The 18,819-nt window shown below is 47.6% G+C and overlaps 1 protein-coding gene across 2 annotated transcripts in view; it reads right to left on the bottom strand.

Moving 5' to 3' along the window:
* Nucleotides 1-13,135, bottom strand: part of pde1cb (phosphodiesterase 1C, calmodulin-dependent b) — a 65,175-nt gene extending 52,040 nt beyond the window's left edge. The window contains exons 1-2 of one of the 2 annotated variants that reach the window (XM_008287498.1): nt 12,541-13,135; nt 8,182-8,208 (exon numbers count right to left, since the gene is read on the bottom strand). In XM_008287498.1, the coding sequence (XP_008285720.1) occupies nt 8,182-8,208; nt 12,541-12,641 (128 nt within the window). In that variant the 5' untranslated portion in view covers nt 12,642-13,135. The remainder of the gene's footprint in view (nt 1-8,181; nt 8,209-12,540) is intronic. The other variant, XM_008287499.1, reaches the window with a different exon arrangement.
* Between the last annotated feature and the right edge of the window lie 5,684 nt (nt 13,136-18,819).

Here is an 18,819-nt window from a genome sequence, read left to right on the forward strand (position 1 = left end):
AGAGATGATTGCGGTAAATCCCAATGCTGTTAATTTGGGGCATAAAGCTGACACCGGGTGGAGGTCTGATCGATTTGTTCAGCTCTATACGTGCCTTGAAGTCTGTCATACACGTACAGTACAGTGTCCTCTCTTCACAGCAGATTTGTGTGAAACGCGGCGCAGCGTGGCTAAACAGATGAGGTCACAGTAACCGTAGTGACGGTGATGTCTTTCCTGGTGTCGACAGTATTTGGTGGTTTGCTGCGCAGTCCCGTCCTCGCCGAGCGTTTTACAGCAGCATCACCTACATTAAGCGGATTGTTGACAACCACACAGTTTGCTCACCTGCTGGTGAACCCACTTAGCGACAGCTGCACAGGTTTTCTGAGAATAATACTGGACTCACAGTTTAGAAGGACAAATGCATTCTGGGATGGGAAGGCTTTCACCCTGCATGACAAGCAGCAGGCAGCTCGTCCTGGTGGATGTACAGCATCACTGCTTATTTACATATCAAACTGGAGCACGAGACATTTCTTTGGGAACCCAAAAGCAGAATCGAAATTCGGTTCTCGATGCCCAACCCTGGCAGCACCTTGAGCACTGCCTCGATCAGCCTCATGCATCCTTCACTCCTCACCTCCTGCTTCAGCATCAGAAGCCCGTTGTGAAGCCGGCGGCTGTCATGACAGAGCCGCTGAAGCTTTCTGAATGCACGTCGGGTCTGTGACTCCCACTAGGACCGACATGACGGGGTTATCTGGAGATGAATGAGTGGACGGTTGAATGGAAAGAACAACACATGCAGCACTCGCACAAACACACCCAGACGGCTGCCAGGCGTTGCACATGAGCAGGCAACACACACAAGACACACACAGTCTTTAACGTTCTCACACAGTGGCACCAAATATTTTCTCGCTCTGCAAAAACACACAAACAAACCCGAAAAAACAGTCACACATTTCTGGCCGGCTGCCGTCCGGACAGCCAGCCAGCGGGGACCCGGTGCAGCGGGGGGGCGGCTGGACGAGGATGGATATAAACAACCACATTAGGGAGACAATCGGCAACATAAATCTGCAAAAGCACCGAGTGCAGCGAGGGAAGCCCAGTGAGCCGGCACCACCAGAGCCCATCACGGTTATGTCCTCATCTCTGCCTCGACTTCGGATAAAAGCCTATCATTTAGGCTTTGTAATCAATCTTTAGAGTCGCAATACACTTAGCTCAATGAGGAAGGCAACGAGAGAGAAAATAATCAGCGTAGAAGCCCTTCGCTGGATGCAGAAGCTACAGTAGCGCACTCAAAGTGAGCAAAGACTGCCATCAATTTAAAAATGATTTGGCTCTTCGTATGCAGCAGCTGAGGGCTCTTCTTTGAACCGAGGGTCGGATTGGATCCACACACTCTGCTGTCCACACGTGCACATATGTTCATGCATTCCTCTGCTTTCAGTTTGTTCAACGAAGCACAAACTGCAGAGAGTCTCTCAGCACCTGCGTGGTTCAGAAAGCTGCGACACTGTGTGAGCCTCAGACAGGATGGGAGCACCTGGTGTGAAGCAGAGGGAAGGCAGAGGACGGGGATAAAGGAGGAAAAGATCAGTGGAGAAGAACGTAATTAGCCCGAGCTTGGAGATTGGTTGGAGTCAGGTAATTAGCCGTCTAATCATCAGGTGGAAGGAGAGAAGACGAGGAGAAGAAGGGGTGACGGGAGGAAGAGGGAAGAAAGGCATCACCATTAATGTGTCTGCTCTGAAAACCAAAGCAATAAAAGGAACCGCACAGTTGCGACATTTTCCACGAAGAAGCGTTTTATAATTAACCACCCGGAATCGCCGGGCGCACCGCGGCCCTGGGTGGCATCGCACACCGAACGGGGATCCAGAGAGACGTGGAAACACACCCCGAAACCAGAACACTCATCAGCACCGCTGGAAAACAATCAGCAGAAAGACTGAGTCCGTAAGCTGAGGTGTTGAACTCGACAAACCGATTCCTAACGTCTGATGCAGCTAAAACGTGACTCACTGACGACTGCAGTCAAACGTTCTGTCAACCAAACAATAATATGAACATTTAAAGACTCCAAGTGAAGCGACGTTGGTGCTTCTAACTCTTAATCGATTCACAGCGTATATCATCTCTCTTTCTAATTAATTATCTGAGCCATAATCTTTACTGCCACTCCTAATGTCTGCTCCTTATTGCTCAAAACACAATTATTGTTTGGTTTGATGAGACGCGTCAGTATTTGTTCCAGGAAACCAAACACGAAGCCAATAACAGTACTCCTTTGTTGCCCCCAAATGAATCATCTTCAATAAATAGCCCAATAGCTGTGGTGACTGACAAATGGCCCCGAACCACTGAAAAGAGAGACAGAGCGGCTCGGGTAATGGCACATAATGGGCTGTTCTTGAAAGGCAGCCAATGCCTGGATTTGCTGCCTGATTACTGACATTAACCAAAGAGTTCAATTTTCCCTCGTGACTCTTGGCCTGAGAATATCTGTCCTCCTCTCCGCCGCTGCTTTTTTTCCCTCTTTGTCAATGTGATGATTTTCTTCGTTCAGCGTTCTCTGGTGGTTTTATTTTATTTCTGCTGTGAGTCTGTCTGTCAGTAATCGGAGGCAGAAAGTGCCGGGCTGAATTTGATAAAACGTGGCGGCTCACGGGCACAGGAAGGACCCTTCAGATCTGGACCACGGTGACACGGGACCTTTGTGGAGGAGGCACCGTTCTGGTGTTTCATCCTAAAGGCATCAGGAGCTGCCTCGATACCTCTGAGCCACGGTTAGAGATTCAGCTCCAGTCTGCTTTTTATTGCACAAAATTGCAATGAAAAACTTGCTCCTGGGGACTGGACTGGAGACTCGGCCCGACAAGACCTCAGGCACAGTTTGGACTTACTGCAGGTGACTTAGGATTCAAGGACTCAAGGATTCAAGGAACTTTTATTGTCATGCTCACATTTACATGTTTGTGGTATGAAATTGGTTCTCAGGTCCTGTTATTTATTGTTTTAAAGCCTAATAAATAATAAATACGATTGTAAGACCAGAGTGACGTATCAGTAAAAATACAAGCAAAGTGAAATACAAGTCAGTGAATGAACTACAGTAAAATGTAAACACTGAGTAGAAAAGCCAGAACGAGCTCTGGGACACTAAGGATTTGTGTAGACAGTGAAGACCGAACTGTTGCTGATAACCATCAGTTCTGTTGAGCTGTGCTTCATAAAACCAGCACTAACAGCAGCCGCTAAAGTATCCAAATAAAGCTTAGCGCCGGGAGCTTGGGAAGCCGCTGCACCACTGCGCGCCGCCATCTTGTTTTGGATTTGGATCGAGCCAAAGAAGATCGACAAACTACTCAGAAACATAACAGAAGACAGAGAAACTGTGGAGTGCAACAACAAAAACAAGAGACGCTGCTGCTGCCTCTGAACACATCTGAAGTCTGACGACTGCAGCGAGGTGATGGGACCAGGCTGGAGGAGCCACAGCAGCCTGAATTATTACTGAGGCTGAAAACATGTAGCGCAGCCCTGTGTGGCTTCCAAGGCTGCAATCTGAGCAAACAGAGCCGCCCTGGGAGGCAGAGAGGAGATACCAAACCCCTCACATAAACACACTCAACAGAGCTGGCAGCGGGGACGGCTACACAAGGCCATCGAAGGCTGGAGGCCGGCCCGGATCAGATGGCAAAACACTTACAGCTTTTAAAAGCCGGGCTGCAAGGAGTGACCACTGCAGCATATTCACAGGCCGAACTAAAAGCCTGTTTCATTCAGAGCAGCATTCAGGCGTCTGTCAGGCAGCACAATGGGATACTCAAGCCCTCGACTTGTTGCTTTGTTGGTGAATAAAGGCTGTAAGCGGCGGTGCTTGGCTGATCAATGCCATTTTGGTAAACACAAGAGAAAGTGATGTGGGTTGTTTGTTTTTTTCTTGGAAAGTGGAACCAGTCAAATTGGTTTCTGGCAGAAGCACAAAATTAAGATTTTTCGAAGAAGCAGCACATTTGGAATCGACCGCTCGCTGAACACGCCTCTGAACGGAGATTGTTCAGCAACGAGGCCTTTACGGTGTGGAAGGAGGCGGAGCGACGGAAACCAGTTCACCAGGAGTCTGAACACACGATAATGAAACGAACGCACTGGAACACGAGGATCATGCTGGTTTTGTTCTGTCTCCTGCATGGAGCATAAAGACGCTGACTTTCTTTGCCAAGCAGCTTCAGTGTCAGTACATCGGCACCATATCATGTTCTAGTAATAGCCAATCAGCTCACAGCGCTAATGCTAACTTAGCTAGCTTGGCTCACTCTAGTTGGCAGAATCAGCCAAACGAACCTGATCTGCAGTAAGTTATTATGTTTTAACGTCTCTGTAAAGCACTTTGAATGTGCTATGCTAATAAACTGCCAAAGTTTCACAGAACAGGAAGTCCAAATGTTTACAGGAACGGGCCCCTCATTGGACGGTTGAGCCTTTCTGTTTCTGCAGAACGTGAACTCCTCGTGCACCAGAACAAACGTAGCTGCACAAAGGAAACAGAACTTTTTTTAAGGTAGGCTTTATGGTGGATTTTGTGTTGAGCATGGTGATGTTTCAGAGGAACCGGGACGCCGCCTGTTGCCTCTTTGACTTTAACCAATTAGCATTTCCTTCTGCTGGTTCAACCAATCGGCATCGAGACCCACACAGCCGACCCTGGAGTAGGTTCCAGATAAGACGGTTCACAAAGGGTTTGGGCCGTCCTGAGATAGCCTGCAAGATCCTGCAGTGGAAGGCAGCCAAGTGCTGTCCTGTAAACTGTATGAATGAATGCTAGACGGTCCTAGCAACAGTAACTAAGAGGGAGGCGGGGCTTAGCCACCTGTCAATTAATTAAAGAGATGAGCACAATGTGATAAAAAAAAGGATGCCATAAATAGAAACAAGCAAACTGTTTCCCTACTACCACCAACCGCACATGAAAGACACAAACGCAGACCTACACACTTTCCCTCCATCCCTCTGAACCCTCCTCTCCCTCGCCGCTCCACGCCTCCCTCTGCGAGGAGGCCGATCTCTCGCTCCATCTGCATGTGAGAGGGGTTGTCCTGGTGTGTCAGTAATGACAATGTCCCAGTGTTCCTCTCTGCCAATTAGCCCGGCCGTAATTACACAGACTCATATGGAGCTGTCAATCAGCCGGCTCCTCCACACAGGAACTCACCCACCCAGCGGAGAGAGAGAGGGAGGCAGAGCGCCAACGGGCCTCCAGCAGCTCCACCCGACAGCACTGCACACGCTGAGCCACGGCGCAGCACCAGGACCGCTTCCTTCAATTACTCCGGCTCCACGGCGGTCCAGCCGTTCACGGGAGAACGCCACGACGTGGCGTCAGCGCTGTGCTCCGGCGACACGCTCTGGTTTTTAGCACCATTTTGTGGAGTTGTTCCGATTTGACCCCCTACCGAGTAAATTAACGCGTTTTGTGCCAAGTCGTTCCCTGGAGTGAAACAGGAGCAGATTCAAGCCGTGCAAAAGGAAGCAGCGTTCTGTCTGCAACAACAAGCGAACCTGTCTGTAGAGCAGAATCAAATATCCTCCATTAGTCCCACAAGAGGAAATGTGCAACGTCACAGCAGCAAAGTGACAGAAAGAAAAACACAGCTATACATTACATACTCTCTATACACAGTGTAAACAAGAAGAACACAACTTTAAGACTATGTGCATGAATGAACTGCACGTGGGTATGTTAGTGTTAACATAAGGTCTAAAAATGGTAAAATAAACATCAGTAAGGAAAACATACCTGTTATCTAACAGTAAAAAACAAAGACAATGATGCTGCTAACAAGCATTTTCTGAGTCTGGATTCATCCATCCGAGCCACAGACCTCGTTTGTCGCCCAGATCCTCTTAAAACCACATCAGCGAGCCGCACCACTTCACTGTGACGACTGGAAATGGTTTATTCTGAGTATTAATTCAAAGTTGAAAATGCACTTTACTGCTAAAATAGTGTTATTTAGTCTTTTCTGAAAATGAAACTAGAGAATTTTCTGCAGCAGAAATTGAGGCGCTCGGGGCGAAGCGCCGCCGACGGGGAAAGTTGGACGGTGTTGAGAGACGCACTAACGCTCTGCTGCTTCTGCTGCTTTCTGGTCGACCGCCTGCAGCAACGCAAACTGGACGCGTCCATCTGTGTGCAGGGGAACAGAGACGGTGTCTGAACGAGGCTTAAAATTAAAAACACGTCACATTCTGCCGTCTACCTTCATGTTTAGCTTTTTTTGGAAACGTCTGCCAGATGTCTCAGACGGTAAAGGTAGTGTTCCACACACACGGAGGATGTTGGTAAGTTGTCAGTGCATTGTCTGATGTATTCAACACCATCATTAGATACAAAACGTCCTGCTTCAGATGCAACTACTAACGCAATGCATTCCTATTTTAAAGTTTTTATCACGCTAACAGCTGCCACCCCAATGTGGGCAACAGGGGAAGATGCTGTGGTTCTATGGGGATGTAAAAGCCCCCTCAGTGACAATTAGAATAATAAATGTGTTGGTATTAAACTCTGAGTTGTGAGTGCAAACTCCTGCTGAGTGCACTGCATAGTCGGTTTAACCATCATGCAAATCTGTGTTAAATGCAATTAATAGGTCTGCTGCATTGTGCTCTGCGGTTGGACAGCTTCAGTGTTTCCTCACCGCCCGGAGATCTTTACGTTGGTTACTTTAAAATGGCAGCTGAGGCCGAAGTCGCACACCAGCAGCGACATCTGGACGCCGAGGCAGGTCATGGAGACAACAGAAACATCAGCAGCAGCACCAGCTCACTTCTACCACCCGACTCATCCCCAACAACTGGTCTGCAACCCGAACAAGCGCCAGAGCCAGGGCAGATGGGTCCAAACAAACACCCAGATCATCTAGACGGCAGTTTTAGGCGTGTGTTCTGTAGCTCAGGATGTTCATCACCTTGAAAAGTCAAACCCACAGCTACAGACGTACATACAGTCAGCTGGTCGACGGTCACTTGGAGGTATTGACACGAGTGCACCCTGCATTTCAGATGCACCCAGAATAAAAACACCCCCCAAAATACAACATGATACCAAAGCAGCAGTAGTGGATGTTAGATGTGCATGTCAGTGTGTATACTGTAGGTTTTAGTGGTGCAACAGGTGGCATGTTCCACCTTTAATCATAAATACGTCATGCACTGGTCTCCTCCTGCTCTTCACTTGGTCTCTCCTTGCCTCAGTCTTGGTTTCAACTTGATCTCAACCTCTCAAGCTCCTGGTCTGGTATCAGTGCACTCTATTGCTCAGTCTCCATTTAGGTGGTTTGACTCCAACGCTGCCAGACACATGGAGAAGATTAAAAGGTGTTTTTTAGCAGCGCTCTAGTGTCCAGTGAGTACGAACGATGTCTTAGAAGTGAAAAGTGCAACCGCTAAATCAGCAGAGGGAGAATGAAATGCATCCTTTGCACCAGGACAGAGTAACCATGTATGAAGCTAAAACAAATGAATGACACTGAACGCAGAAGCCTCTTTAACAAATTATAGCTTAATCCACATCAGCTACCCGGTGGCATTAATTAATTCCTGCTTTCAAACTTGTAAATAAATGCAATCGAGTCCCACTTAATGGGAAGCCTGATTTCCCCAGAGCATCTCAACAGAACCAAACAAATGCAAGTTTCATAATGAAGAAGATAAGATGGATGGCACTCGAGTTGTTAGTCGGGCTTTCAGCTTCCGTGTGTTGTCTACGGTGAACTGTGTCACCACGCCGTCTATCCACCAGGGCGCCCGCTGTCTGGCAACCACAACAGGATGGCGCTTGAAACAACACAAGAGAGGAAGTGGGAGGAGGAATAATCGTGGATGCATACAGATGGACGATGTCTGGTTAACTAGCCCCGACGAATGGAGGGGGATGGACGGAGGAGGTAATAATGATAATAATCACTGATATCAAAACAACAACCTTTATTCGTGTTGCACTGGTTTAACAGGAGAAAAGCTACAATGAGAAATGAAGAGAGAAAACAAAAAGGTAGGAGTCGGTCCATGAGTCCCGGTGATGTGGGCGAGAATAGGAGGCAGGGGTGAGGATGGAAAGGAAGGAGGGATGAGGAGGGCGGGGAGGAAAAGGAGGAGGTCCAGAGTCCCAGCAGCGAGTCTTACCTCTGGGACGTCTTCTTGTACTTGCGCCTGCCAAAGAAAACAAACATGAGGATAGTGAGGCAACAGAAAGACAGAACCAAAAGACATCGGGGTCATGCAGGAACCACAGGAGTCAGAGCATGCGAGTGGTTCTGGAGAATTCGTCACATTCACTGACTCTCTAATGCTTAACATGCACAGATGTGATATACGCCTCACATACGACACACAGTAAACCTCCATCATCACAGCCTGCCAGTCTGCTGAGAGGCTACAGCAGAACTTCTTGTAATTTAGAGGCATCAGTAGTGCAAATAATCACATGTGCAAGATTAAATTAGAGCAATTTAGACGGAGATCATCTGGAAAAGCTCGCAGAAAAAAACAGCTCATTAAAATAAGCAACCGGGGAAGTGACTACTGGATCGAATACGTGGATTTAAAGGCCTTCTGATTGCAGGGTTTGTCTCCTTCTACGTCTCATCACAATAACTCGCTGAATCCCTAAAAGAATGCAAATGCTCAGAATCACTTATGCAGATGAGAGATGTAAGACAGGCGTAATGATATGCAAAAAAACACAGGCACACACACAAACCCCTCCACCCGACATCCCACCAACTTTACCACACACACACACACACACACACATACACACACACACACGCTCTGGGAAACCCACACAGTCGCATCCACACACCGACTGTACGATGGCTCACCCCAGCGTTTGGCCTACAGCGCCCACACCTCGGTTCATCCATTCACTCGTACACTTTAAGGCACTCATGCCAGCAGAGCGGGGGGAAGACCGACTGCTCGACTGCAGACGTGGATTTAAATTCTGGTCAGGCAGAATTCACAGCACTTAGCTTGATTTGTTTCTCAGTCATTTTCCGCACCAGTCTTTTAGAGCTCAGCATAAACTGCAAGCTAAGGGAGTTATCGGCCGTAAAGAAATGTTAAGAGCTTCTTGGGAATCAGCAGGAGGATGTAAATCCATCATGTGAGGTCTGTCGAGCAATTAAGATTAAAACAAGATAAAGTGTCACAGTAAACTGGTTGTCTCAGGGAGTTTTAAACGGATACCAACAAAAAAAAAGATGTTTTAACAGAAGCTGATGACGACTAGCGGACGGGGCGACTGGATGGAAGCTGGAGGGTCGGGGAGGAACACAAGTCCTGACATCTCCAACCCTGGACCCGCTGTCCCGTCCCACTGAGCACGCTCCATGGGCATCAACAATCTTCTAATTAGACATCGTTAATGCAACGTCTTCGGCATAACGAGGACTCCACGAATTACTGGGTCCCGGATAAAATATCTGCAACTAACTCACTTGTCACATGCTCCACGTGAGCTAAAGTAGTATTACTGCGGTGTACACATTGTCTGTGCTGAGAAGTACTTCAAATACCAAAAGTACTCAATGCAGAACATCTGACTGTCGTGTCAGCTGAACTTTTATGCAGTTTACCGTTGGGTTATTATCCGTGGTGATGGGTAGAGTGTATTTCACTGTTGCAGGCGCTTGATAGGGAACTAATTTAAATATCTCATAAAATGAGGGACCGACCGAAACGGGCTTTTCCTTTTGGTGCTCATTATTAGTCACCAAAAAAACACTGATAACTGTGACGTGGAACCAGTATACATAGTATGGTATGGTAGGGATGAATAAGGATTGCTGTGACTCCATCCATCATCTCTACACCTTAATCCTCACCAGGGCCATGGGGGGCGGAGCCTGACTCAGGGTGAAGGCAGGTTCACCTGGACAGGTAACCAGTCTATCACAGGGCTACACTTAGAGACAGACAACCAAGCACACTCACATTCACACCTACGGACAATTTACAATCACCAATTAACCTCAGCATGTTTCTGGACTGTGGGAGGAAGCCGGAGAACCCGGAGAGAACCCACGCTGCACGGGGAGAACATGGAGACTCCACGCAGGAAGATCCCGGGTGTCCTCACCAGGACGTGAACCAGCGACCTTCTAGCTGTGAGGCCACGGTGCTAACCACCTTGCAGCCCTGATTATGCACATATAGAAATTAAATGGGAGATATTTACAGCACGTGATAACGAGGAACCTGCCGTTCAGAACTACGTTACAGGAACTGGAGTGATGACGTCAAAGCAGCAACGTCTCCTCAGTTTGCTTCCTGCTGCTCTTCTCTGCAACTGATATTCACTTTACGTATTAATTAGTCAATTACTTTCTCAATTAATCGACTGCCTGGTTTAAAAAATAAACAGAAATGTTCATTTAAATAATTCAGACTGACTCTGTCTGACTATTAGTTGGGAAAAATAAGAAAACAAAAGCTAAACAGACGAAACTATGACCAGAAAAAGCAGCAAATCGACGCCCTGGAATCATTAAATGATGTAAATAGTGATTACATTATATACTGTTTCATCACAGTTTCTAAGCTCTTCATCGTTTGGTTTATTAAACCTGGTAGTAACTGCAGCTGTGATGTAATCGAGTAAACCTGTGATACTTCAGCAGTAGTAAGTTTAATCTCTACTGAAGTAAATGTGGTTCTAAGTTACTTTCCACATTTGTTCTTGGATTATTTAGGTTTCTTTTAGCGTTGCTAAGCGGTTAGCGACCGCCTCCATCCTCTCCGCTGCCCTTCCCTTCAGCCAGCTCTTCGTGATGTTGATCAATTAATTAAATAATTCATTGATTTCCATTAATCAGCGGGTGACGGAGAGGTCAGGTCTGTCGCGGCGATCTAATTTATTTATGGAAATCCATCGGAATCCATTCAGCGACGCAAAAACATAACGGGCTCGTTCATCAAAGGCAAGCAACGAAACACAACACGCCTCCATGGCAGCACGGACTGCGTCACCGAGGGCCGGACACGGAGGAACCGTCCACGGAGGGACCGTCCACGGCCAACGCTCTCCTGGCCTCTTCAAGCTCTGTGGAGTCCGGCTCGCTCACACCGACCCACGGATCACACAGCTGCCCAACAAACCTGCCAGGATCAGCCGGCAGCACATATAGTAAATGTCACCAAGCCGTCATGTACACTCCCAGACGCACATCCAATCTATACCGCACGCACCAGCACGCTCAACCTTTCCACATATCACACACACACACACACACACACACACACACACACAGGCTGCATCATGGCTCCCCATTAAACACACAACATACACTGTGTGAAGTGTCAACATCTGTGGGCGCTGCCTGTCAGCTGGAGCTTCAGACGGAGGCTCTTTGTGAGATTAAAGGCTAATGTGATCTCTGACACGCAACAGGAGCCCTCAGAGCGCAAAACCGCAGCCTGGTGACAAAATAAAATAAAAAGGTCTGGGCTCTGTTGCATTCACTCCAACGTCTATCCATCTGTTCTCCAAAAAGACAGACGGTTACGAGACATCCGAGGAAGCTGAATGTGGCAGAAGATGATGGTGGACGGACCCACACAGGAACGAAACCAATCAAAGAGCGGTGACATGAAACTAACTAAACGTTATGATGGAGTCACGCTGGAGGACAGAAAATCGTGAGCAGCTCCGTGCACGCTTCATTCAGCTGTGGTGCAGGAGGACGCTGCGTTTCATTCAGACCTCCAGCGGTACAGACTTTGTTCATAAGCCTTCCCTCCTAGCAACAGAGCCGCCTCCTCCTCCCCCCGCCGAGCAGGAACGATGAAAACTGCAAACGGATAAGGAGAAGATTCACACTTCAACTTAAACCGTGTGCTTTTCTTCTCGGGGAGAAAGGTCACGGAGGCGTTGATTGGTTGGTGCATGTGAGGAAGGAATATTTTAGTATCGGAGGGTTTAAAAAAAACTCAAAGAAACTGGTCGGAATAAGGAATTTCATTTTCAAGGCTTTTGCAGCATTTAAGGAAAAGGCAGAAGAAAAGAGAAATATAAAGAGACTGTAAAATCTTCCTCAGCAACACACTGAGTCCCTGAAGTTTAAATCTTGGACAACAGGTGTTTAACTGAGGATGCACCAAAACAATCATTTGATCAAATAAAACTCACATCGAGTTCAGTGTTTCAGCAACACTTCAGCTCTCATGTGCTTTCCTTTTCTTCCGTGCTGCCAATAAATCAACCAGTTTTGAGGAATTACCTGATAGCTGCTGTTTGGACTGAGCAGCTCCAACGTCTCTCTGCGTTCACTCCACTTTTATTACTTCGTCTAACCTTTGCTCTTCTTCTCTCCCTCTCCTACATCTCCGACAGAAAGAATCAGTCGAGCTTTCTGGATTATTCACGTCTGCTTTTTCTCTCAAACCTCATCTAATTAAAGTCCTACGGATAAATTCACCTGGCTGTTATAAAAACTTCACACACACACACTTGTTGAAAGCAGTGAAAGTGGAAATACTCACAGTCCCCGGAGCCTGAGCCAGATCTTCTCTATCTGCTCCGGCTGGAGGTACTTCAGGGCCGTGCTCTCAAACTCCTCGATCTCTTTGGTGGGAGACTCCATGTCGGACAGAGCTCCGGATGTGCCGACGAGAGATCAGGAAAAAAAAAAGAAAAGAAAAAAAAAGGAAGGGAAGAAGAAGAAAAAAAAGGAAAAAGTTTAATCCGTCTTAAGTGTGAGAGGCGAGGAAGACGCAACGCGGAGCGGAGAGGAGTCACGACGTGGAGGAAGCCAGGATGTGACAGAGGCGTCCTCATTCACATTCACACCTGCGACAAACCGGCTGCCATCCTTCCTTCTCCTCTCGTCAGAGTGTGACTGAAACTCAAGTGCAGTGCAGCACTCGGGCAGCTGTGACAGTCGTCCCAACTCTGCCTCCTCCTCCCTTCCTTCCTCCCTCTCTCGCCTCTGGGCTCGGTCACTCCTCTCCTGGGTGAGCACAGGGGTCCTGGAGCCGAGCCATGCTCTCCCAGCAACGACGACGGGATGCAGACGGCAGGGCAGCGCAATCCGGGATTAACGCTCACCGCCGAGCTCTCCGCACAAGAGGGAGGGAGGAGAGGCAGCAGCAGTCAAAGAGAGGGAGGAGTCTGGCTGATAATGAGAAACCATGTTCTGCTTCATCCACTGGAGGACCGGAGGGAGCGAGGAGGGAGCGAGGAGGAGCAGGAGACCTTCAGGGAGGAGAGGAAGGTGTGAGCTCCCCGCTTTGCTGAAAGAAAAGCTCTGTTTAAAACAAAGAGAACACTTTTAAGGAGGCGTTTCAGTCACACAGCTTCTCATTTTCCTGCTTCACTCACATCTTCATCAGAAAAGTCAAACGACGTCTGAGGTTCAACATGTGACAGCTTGAGATCCGTCATGTGTTCATCTGAAACGCAGATAATACGTTTGCTGAACAACATGCTGAATGCCATGCCAAGGCGGATTAAGAAGCATGCAGACAGTGCATTGACACTGATTTGACAGAGATTACTGTGATCCATTGGGGAGCGCACAGCATCCAATCCCCCCGTACACAAACACTATAATACATGAAACGTCTCCTTTTCTTGCCTTCTCTAACAACACAGGTGCCGCTGTGTCTCTTCAGCTTCATTTGCTCAGATAATGTGGCAGCTACCAGGCGGGTTGTGGATTTCTGACGGTTTTATGACACCAGATTTCTGCATATATTCTGTGTCACGCTGCTTGTAAAATAAAAACCTGCAGCACCGGACACCTCAGTCATTCTGTTCTGTGTTAATGTTAATTATCTGGATTGTGACTGAGATGCCGGCCCAGCGATGGCGGCTTTTGTTCCCCGTTACTCACTAAAATTAAACTATTACACAGTTTAGCTACAAATTCTGAACCCTCCGAGTGTTTTAGCTCAACATCTATTAAAAACCCAGGAGCTGACGTCTTCTCTGTTGTGCATCCAAAAGTTTCAAGGATGACTCAATGAGGAGCCTCCTCCTCTCCCCCGAGCCCCCCACCACACCCCCAGGTCTTTCAATTACTTGATGCAGCAGGATGCAGGGATAATGCCGGGGCGCCGCCTCAAAGAGGCTCCTGCTTTCATCTGCTCAGACGGGTCCTCGGCGAGGAGGGAGGAGAGAGGTTTGCCTGAGTGCCGCGAACCTGCTGATGTTCTCTTCAAAGGTGCACTTATCCACATCTCTTTCAATTTCTTTCTCTCCCGGGCAGCCTTTCTTCAATGCGCTCTTTCCGTGTGTTTTCCTGCCTCTCTGTGGAGGTATGCCGGCCCCCGGAGACCTCCAGCCGCTGGCAGAGATGACAGGTCAACTTGAGGGGAAACCTCAACAGCAACTTCACATTTGACTGCTCGCTGTTCACAGGTTTACACTCCAGGGATCTAATGTACCGTGTCATCCGTACGTGTAAATGCGACACGGAGAAAGGTCGGGCCGAGTCGGGGAGGCTCTGTGGAAAGCTCTGCGCCGCCGAGACAAGGTCAGTTCAAGCTGCAGGATAAAGTGTGAGCAGCGACTGAGGAGGAAGTAGCTGGAAGTTAGGTTTGTAAACTGGGTGTGGAAGAGAAGAAGAAATCTCCTCTGCTTCCCAAAGATGCATTCTCTAATTAACCTTCACCTCGTCATGTGTTTGTGATTTGAGCTTCTTTGTTTCTGATGTGCAGAAATGCAACAATACAAACTAAATATTGCCTCAAACTGTCATGATCATCACGTCTTCACCTTCAAGCTATAAACACTTGGGCTGCAGACGTGGTTGGAGGACAGCATGTATAAAATCATTTACCCAAAACCATCGAGTACAGACGATAACATTTGGTCAAAGTCGGCTCCACATAGAAGCTAGACGCGCCCACTCTCCACCCCGACCTCCTCACCCGTACTTCTGAGCCACAACATCGACTCGCTGCACCGGCACTGAATGCAAAAAAACATCTCAAAGAGAAATTCAGAAACACACAAACTCCACGTCCGCTGCTACTCATCTGGATCAGACAGGTTTCACTGCACTTCTGTTTCATTTAAACCCCGTTTCTGTCACTGGAGGGCTGAAGAGAAAACATTTGGAGCAGCTCACATCCACGAGTAAAACCGCCGGCGATGGATGAAGAATGCAGCTGTGTTGAGAGAAATGTGGCCTCCAGCCTTTGCAGCCAGAGGAATCCCAGAGAAAGCTTTAATTACATTGCAAAGTGACGAATGAAACGCCGTCCGGGACGAAGCGCTGCCGCGACTGGACCACAGCGACACGGCATTGTTGAGTGAAACACTAAGAATGCACGGAGGCATTCTGCCTGTTGCTCATTTGCATCGCTGCCGGTGAATCTGTAACACTGAGAGTAATTAATACAGCGTACAAAATCTCACCACGTAGTCGGGTTAGTGCAAAGTTCAACAGAGAAGAAATAGCAGAAGAAAACAGCCTTGGTGCAGGACCAAGCAACGCATGAAGTCAACTTTCAAGACCGATGAACCAACGCAGGAGCCAAAACTGATTCATGATCATCAAAAATGAGCTCCTGATTAATTACTATTACAAGTGCCTGTAAAAAGAAAAGAAAAAAAAGAAACAGGCCAATGAATCAAGTCTGGCCACAATGAATTATTCGTATGACTGTGACAGAGGGACCTGCGGGAAATTACGCTCTGCTAAAGGTGTTCTTGTCGCTGTGCTCCCTCAAAGCTCACACATCGAAACCGAGACATTAGCAGCGCCGGCCATTTGGAGGTGCATGAAAAATTCAGATCTCATTTAAATTTCCAGGGAAGTCGATGAGGAGATCTATGCATCAAAATAGCAATCGCCTCCGCAGTAATGACCACATTTTGGTGGAGACCATCTATCACAAAGTATGATTCCCCCGTCACTCCTTCATTCCTCTGCTGGCGTTGGAAGTGGTGGGAGATACGAAGACGGCCGGGAGAAATTGAGGACAGCCAGCCAAAGAGGTATACGTATTTGCAGAGTGATGGAGGCGGAAAAACACTCCGGAGAACAAAATTCCTATTAGTCCACCCCCGAGAGGGTCAAAGGGGACGCAGCAGCCGAAGGGAGGACGGAGGTGAGGAGGGAAGCGAAAAGGCTCTTTACACAAAAGTGGTAAAAAGGTTGTGCTAATGTAGGGGTTTCATTAGTTTCCAACCCCTGAGTCAGACCGAGAAGCCCTTCCACGTCGGACGGAGCCGTCACTTGGGTCGCAGCTCAAATACCTCAACAGTGATTGGATGGATTGATATTAAATCTTTTACAGATATTCACGGTCCCCAGTGGATGAAGCCTACTGACTCTACTGATCCCTGACTTTGACCAATAAAGACGTGTGGTCGCTACTTCAGTGGTTTTAGTGCAGGAGGAAGATGAAGATAGCCATCGATGGCTTTTCCTGGTAGCTGCTGGAGTTTTATTTCCTTAACCAGCCGTGTTACAGGAACTGTTCAGAAAAAAGCCTCTACGGTACGTATTAAATTAAAAGTTTAAACATCTTTCTGTGTAAATATCTCATGTTCCAACGTGGACACCTGCAGCTCAGAGACACCTGCAGCCTGGATATGAACACACCTGGTTTTCTTTTTACAGCTAGTGGGTGCGGCTTATATTCAGGTGCACTCATAGTCTGGAGTTTACGGTACTAGCTTGAATAACAGCTGATGACTGTCGGGCAGTTTGCCACAAATGCTCAGCTGGTTATCTCCTGACTTTCCTTCTGAAGCATCTCAGTGTCGACACCTTTTGCCACCATGGACTTCCAGTTTGAGGCCACCGAAGCCATGCGGCTGCTACGCTAGCTTCAGCAGTTAACCAATGCAGACGCCTGGTTAAGTTGTCTTTACCTCACAGGGACAGAAGTCTTGTGTACTAACATCGCACCACAAGCCTGTTGTGGCCGACACATTAACAACCAGTCGCCTTGATTCCTGCACAGAGCAACGTCTTCCATTGGAGCCATATCTGTGACCACCTGATGACCGTAACTCTGGTGTTTTAACTCTGATTCGGTCACTTTGGCTTGCTAAATCCTCTCCTGACCTCACTAACCCCTGATTTACAGCTACTATGTGCCATTCACACTGAGCAGATAGAGAACAGTATGTTCTGTAAGCTCATTAGCCGGAGACACTGTTCCTGGAGGGGTTAACCGGGGGCATTACCGAGAGCCGAGAGGGCGGTAACATATCAGCTAAGTACAGACCGAATAACCCAAACAAAGAGCCTAATGCAGCTTACACCTGTAAATACCTCCAGGCGTTAAATTTGGCACAACGGACGGCTAAAATTGGTTTGACGTAGCTTCACTATTTTACATTTTTGACGAAGATACAAACCTATTCACAGATGCTAGAATAACACTAGGTCATAAAAAAGGACATTTTTATCTTGATTTTTATTTTAGGGAGCGAAGTTTGGTTTCGTCAGCCTCAGACAACATCCAGTATTTTTTCACAAACTCCACAGAGTGAATGAGCTGAGGAGGGAAACGTTCGTCGTGCTCAGTTCAGTAAATGCGGACATCAGGGTTTTACAGGAAGGGTTCAGCGCCCAGGTGTTTCAGCAGAGAGCACCTTGAGCTGAGTAAATGAGAAAATGCATTTAGGGTGACGTATTAGAAAGAATACGAAATAATGGGAAAGAAAAAGTGTGAAAGATTTTCTTTCAACTCCTTAAAATAACAATTTACTGATCCGTAGGCTGGATCAGCAGCAAAACGGTTTGATTGGGTAAAAAANGGCACAGAACCAAAGTATCGACACCGACGTATTAGTGTCTGAAGATGTCGTCCATGAAGTCTATAAAACTTCAGACTGACTCAAAGTCAACAAACGTTCTTCAGGATTACAGCTAAAGCTCAGAGGAGTGTGTTTTGGGCTGCGTTTGCTTTCCAACCTGTCAGACTAACAGAATCAGCCAATAGAAGCGGTCCTTGTTGAACCCAGGTCTACTGAACTCCACCTGAACCAGCAGCTCTGGTTACATCCAGTACACAGACGTCTGTAACACTCCAACGAGTCCTTGATCCCGGTACAAGCACCGCTGTTAGCATGTTTGCTAAAACTCGTCTCAGTCGTGTTTTACGGACGGCTGTCGCACCTCGATCTGTCTTCAAGCCGGTTTCTCTCCTGCTGGTACAGTTCTTCCTTCTTCCTTTCTCCAGGAACCATTACTGAGGTGTTTATCTGACCCTGTGGGTTCGATACACAACAACGATGACTCTCGTTTGTCAGTCGTTCGGGTAAGTCTGACCTTTATTTGAACATCTATTCTGCTTTGCAGCTGTGAGACTCATCAGAGATGAACACCTCGCGGTGGCACGGTTCCTACAGGAAACGGATTCTACCTGAACGCCTTTAAGACAGTCGGTGAGGTATATTTTAGACTTTCTCATTATAATTGGCTTCACTCACAAAAAGCTGCACAGTGTCGCAGTAAATGAAGCTAACTGTGTGAATAGGAGCATTAATATGCAGAAAGGTTTTCAGGTTCCAGGGAAAAGCTGCATTTTGCCGTTTACTCAAACTGGAATCTGAACAGTTCCTCCATCCGCACGTCACACATTTATCGTGTCTACACGAGATTTACCCGCGATGAGGGCAACTTTGTGAGGTGTATTATATTTTTGTGATTACGATTCAGCTGCTGACTGAAGACTGCAGCCCCGCTGACCTCTGATCCTCGACCTGGCCCACAGCAGGACCACATCCAGGACATCTGCCTGCCCAAGGCTTAGCTCTGCAGCCTGCTGGTTCCCTGACCGGGAAAAAAGCGACGC

Source organism: Stegastes partitus, unplaced genomic scaffold (assembly GCF_000690725.1).
Source record: "Stegastes partitus isolate 25-593 unplaced genomic scaffold, Stegastes_partitus-1.0.2 Scaffold503, whole genome shotgun sequence".
NCBI lineage: Eukaryota > Metazoa > Chordata > Actinopteri > Pomacentridae > Stegastes > Stegastes partitus.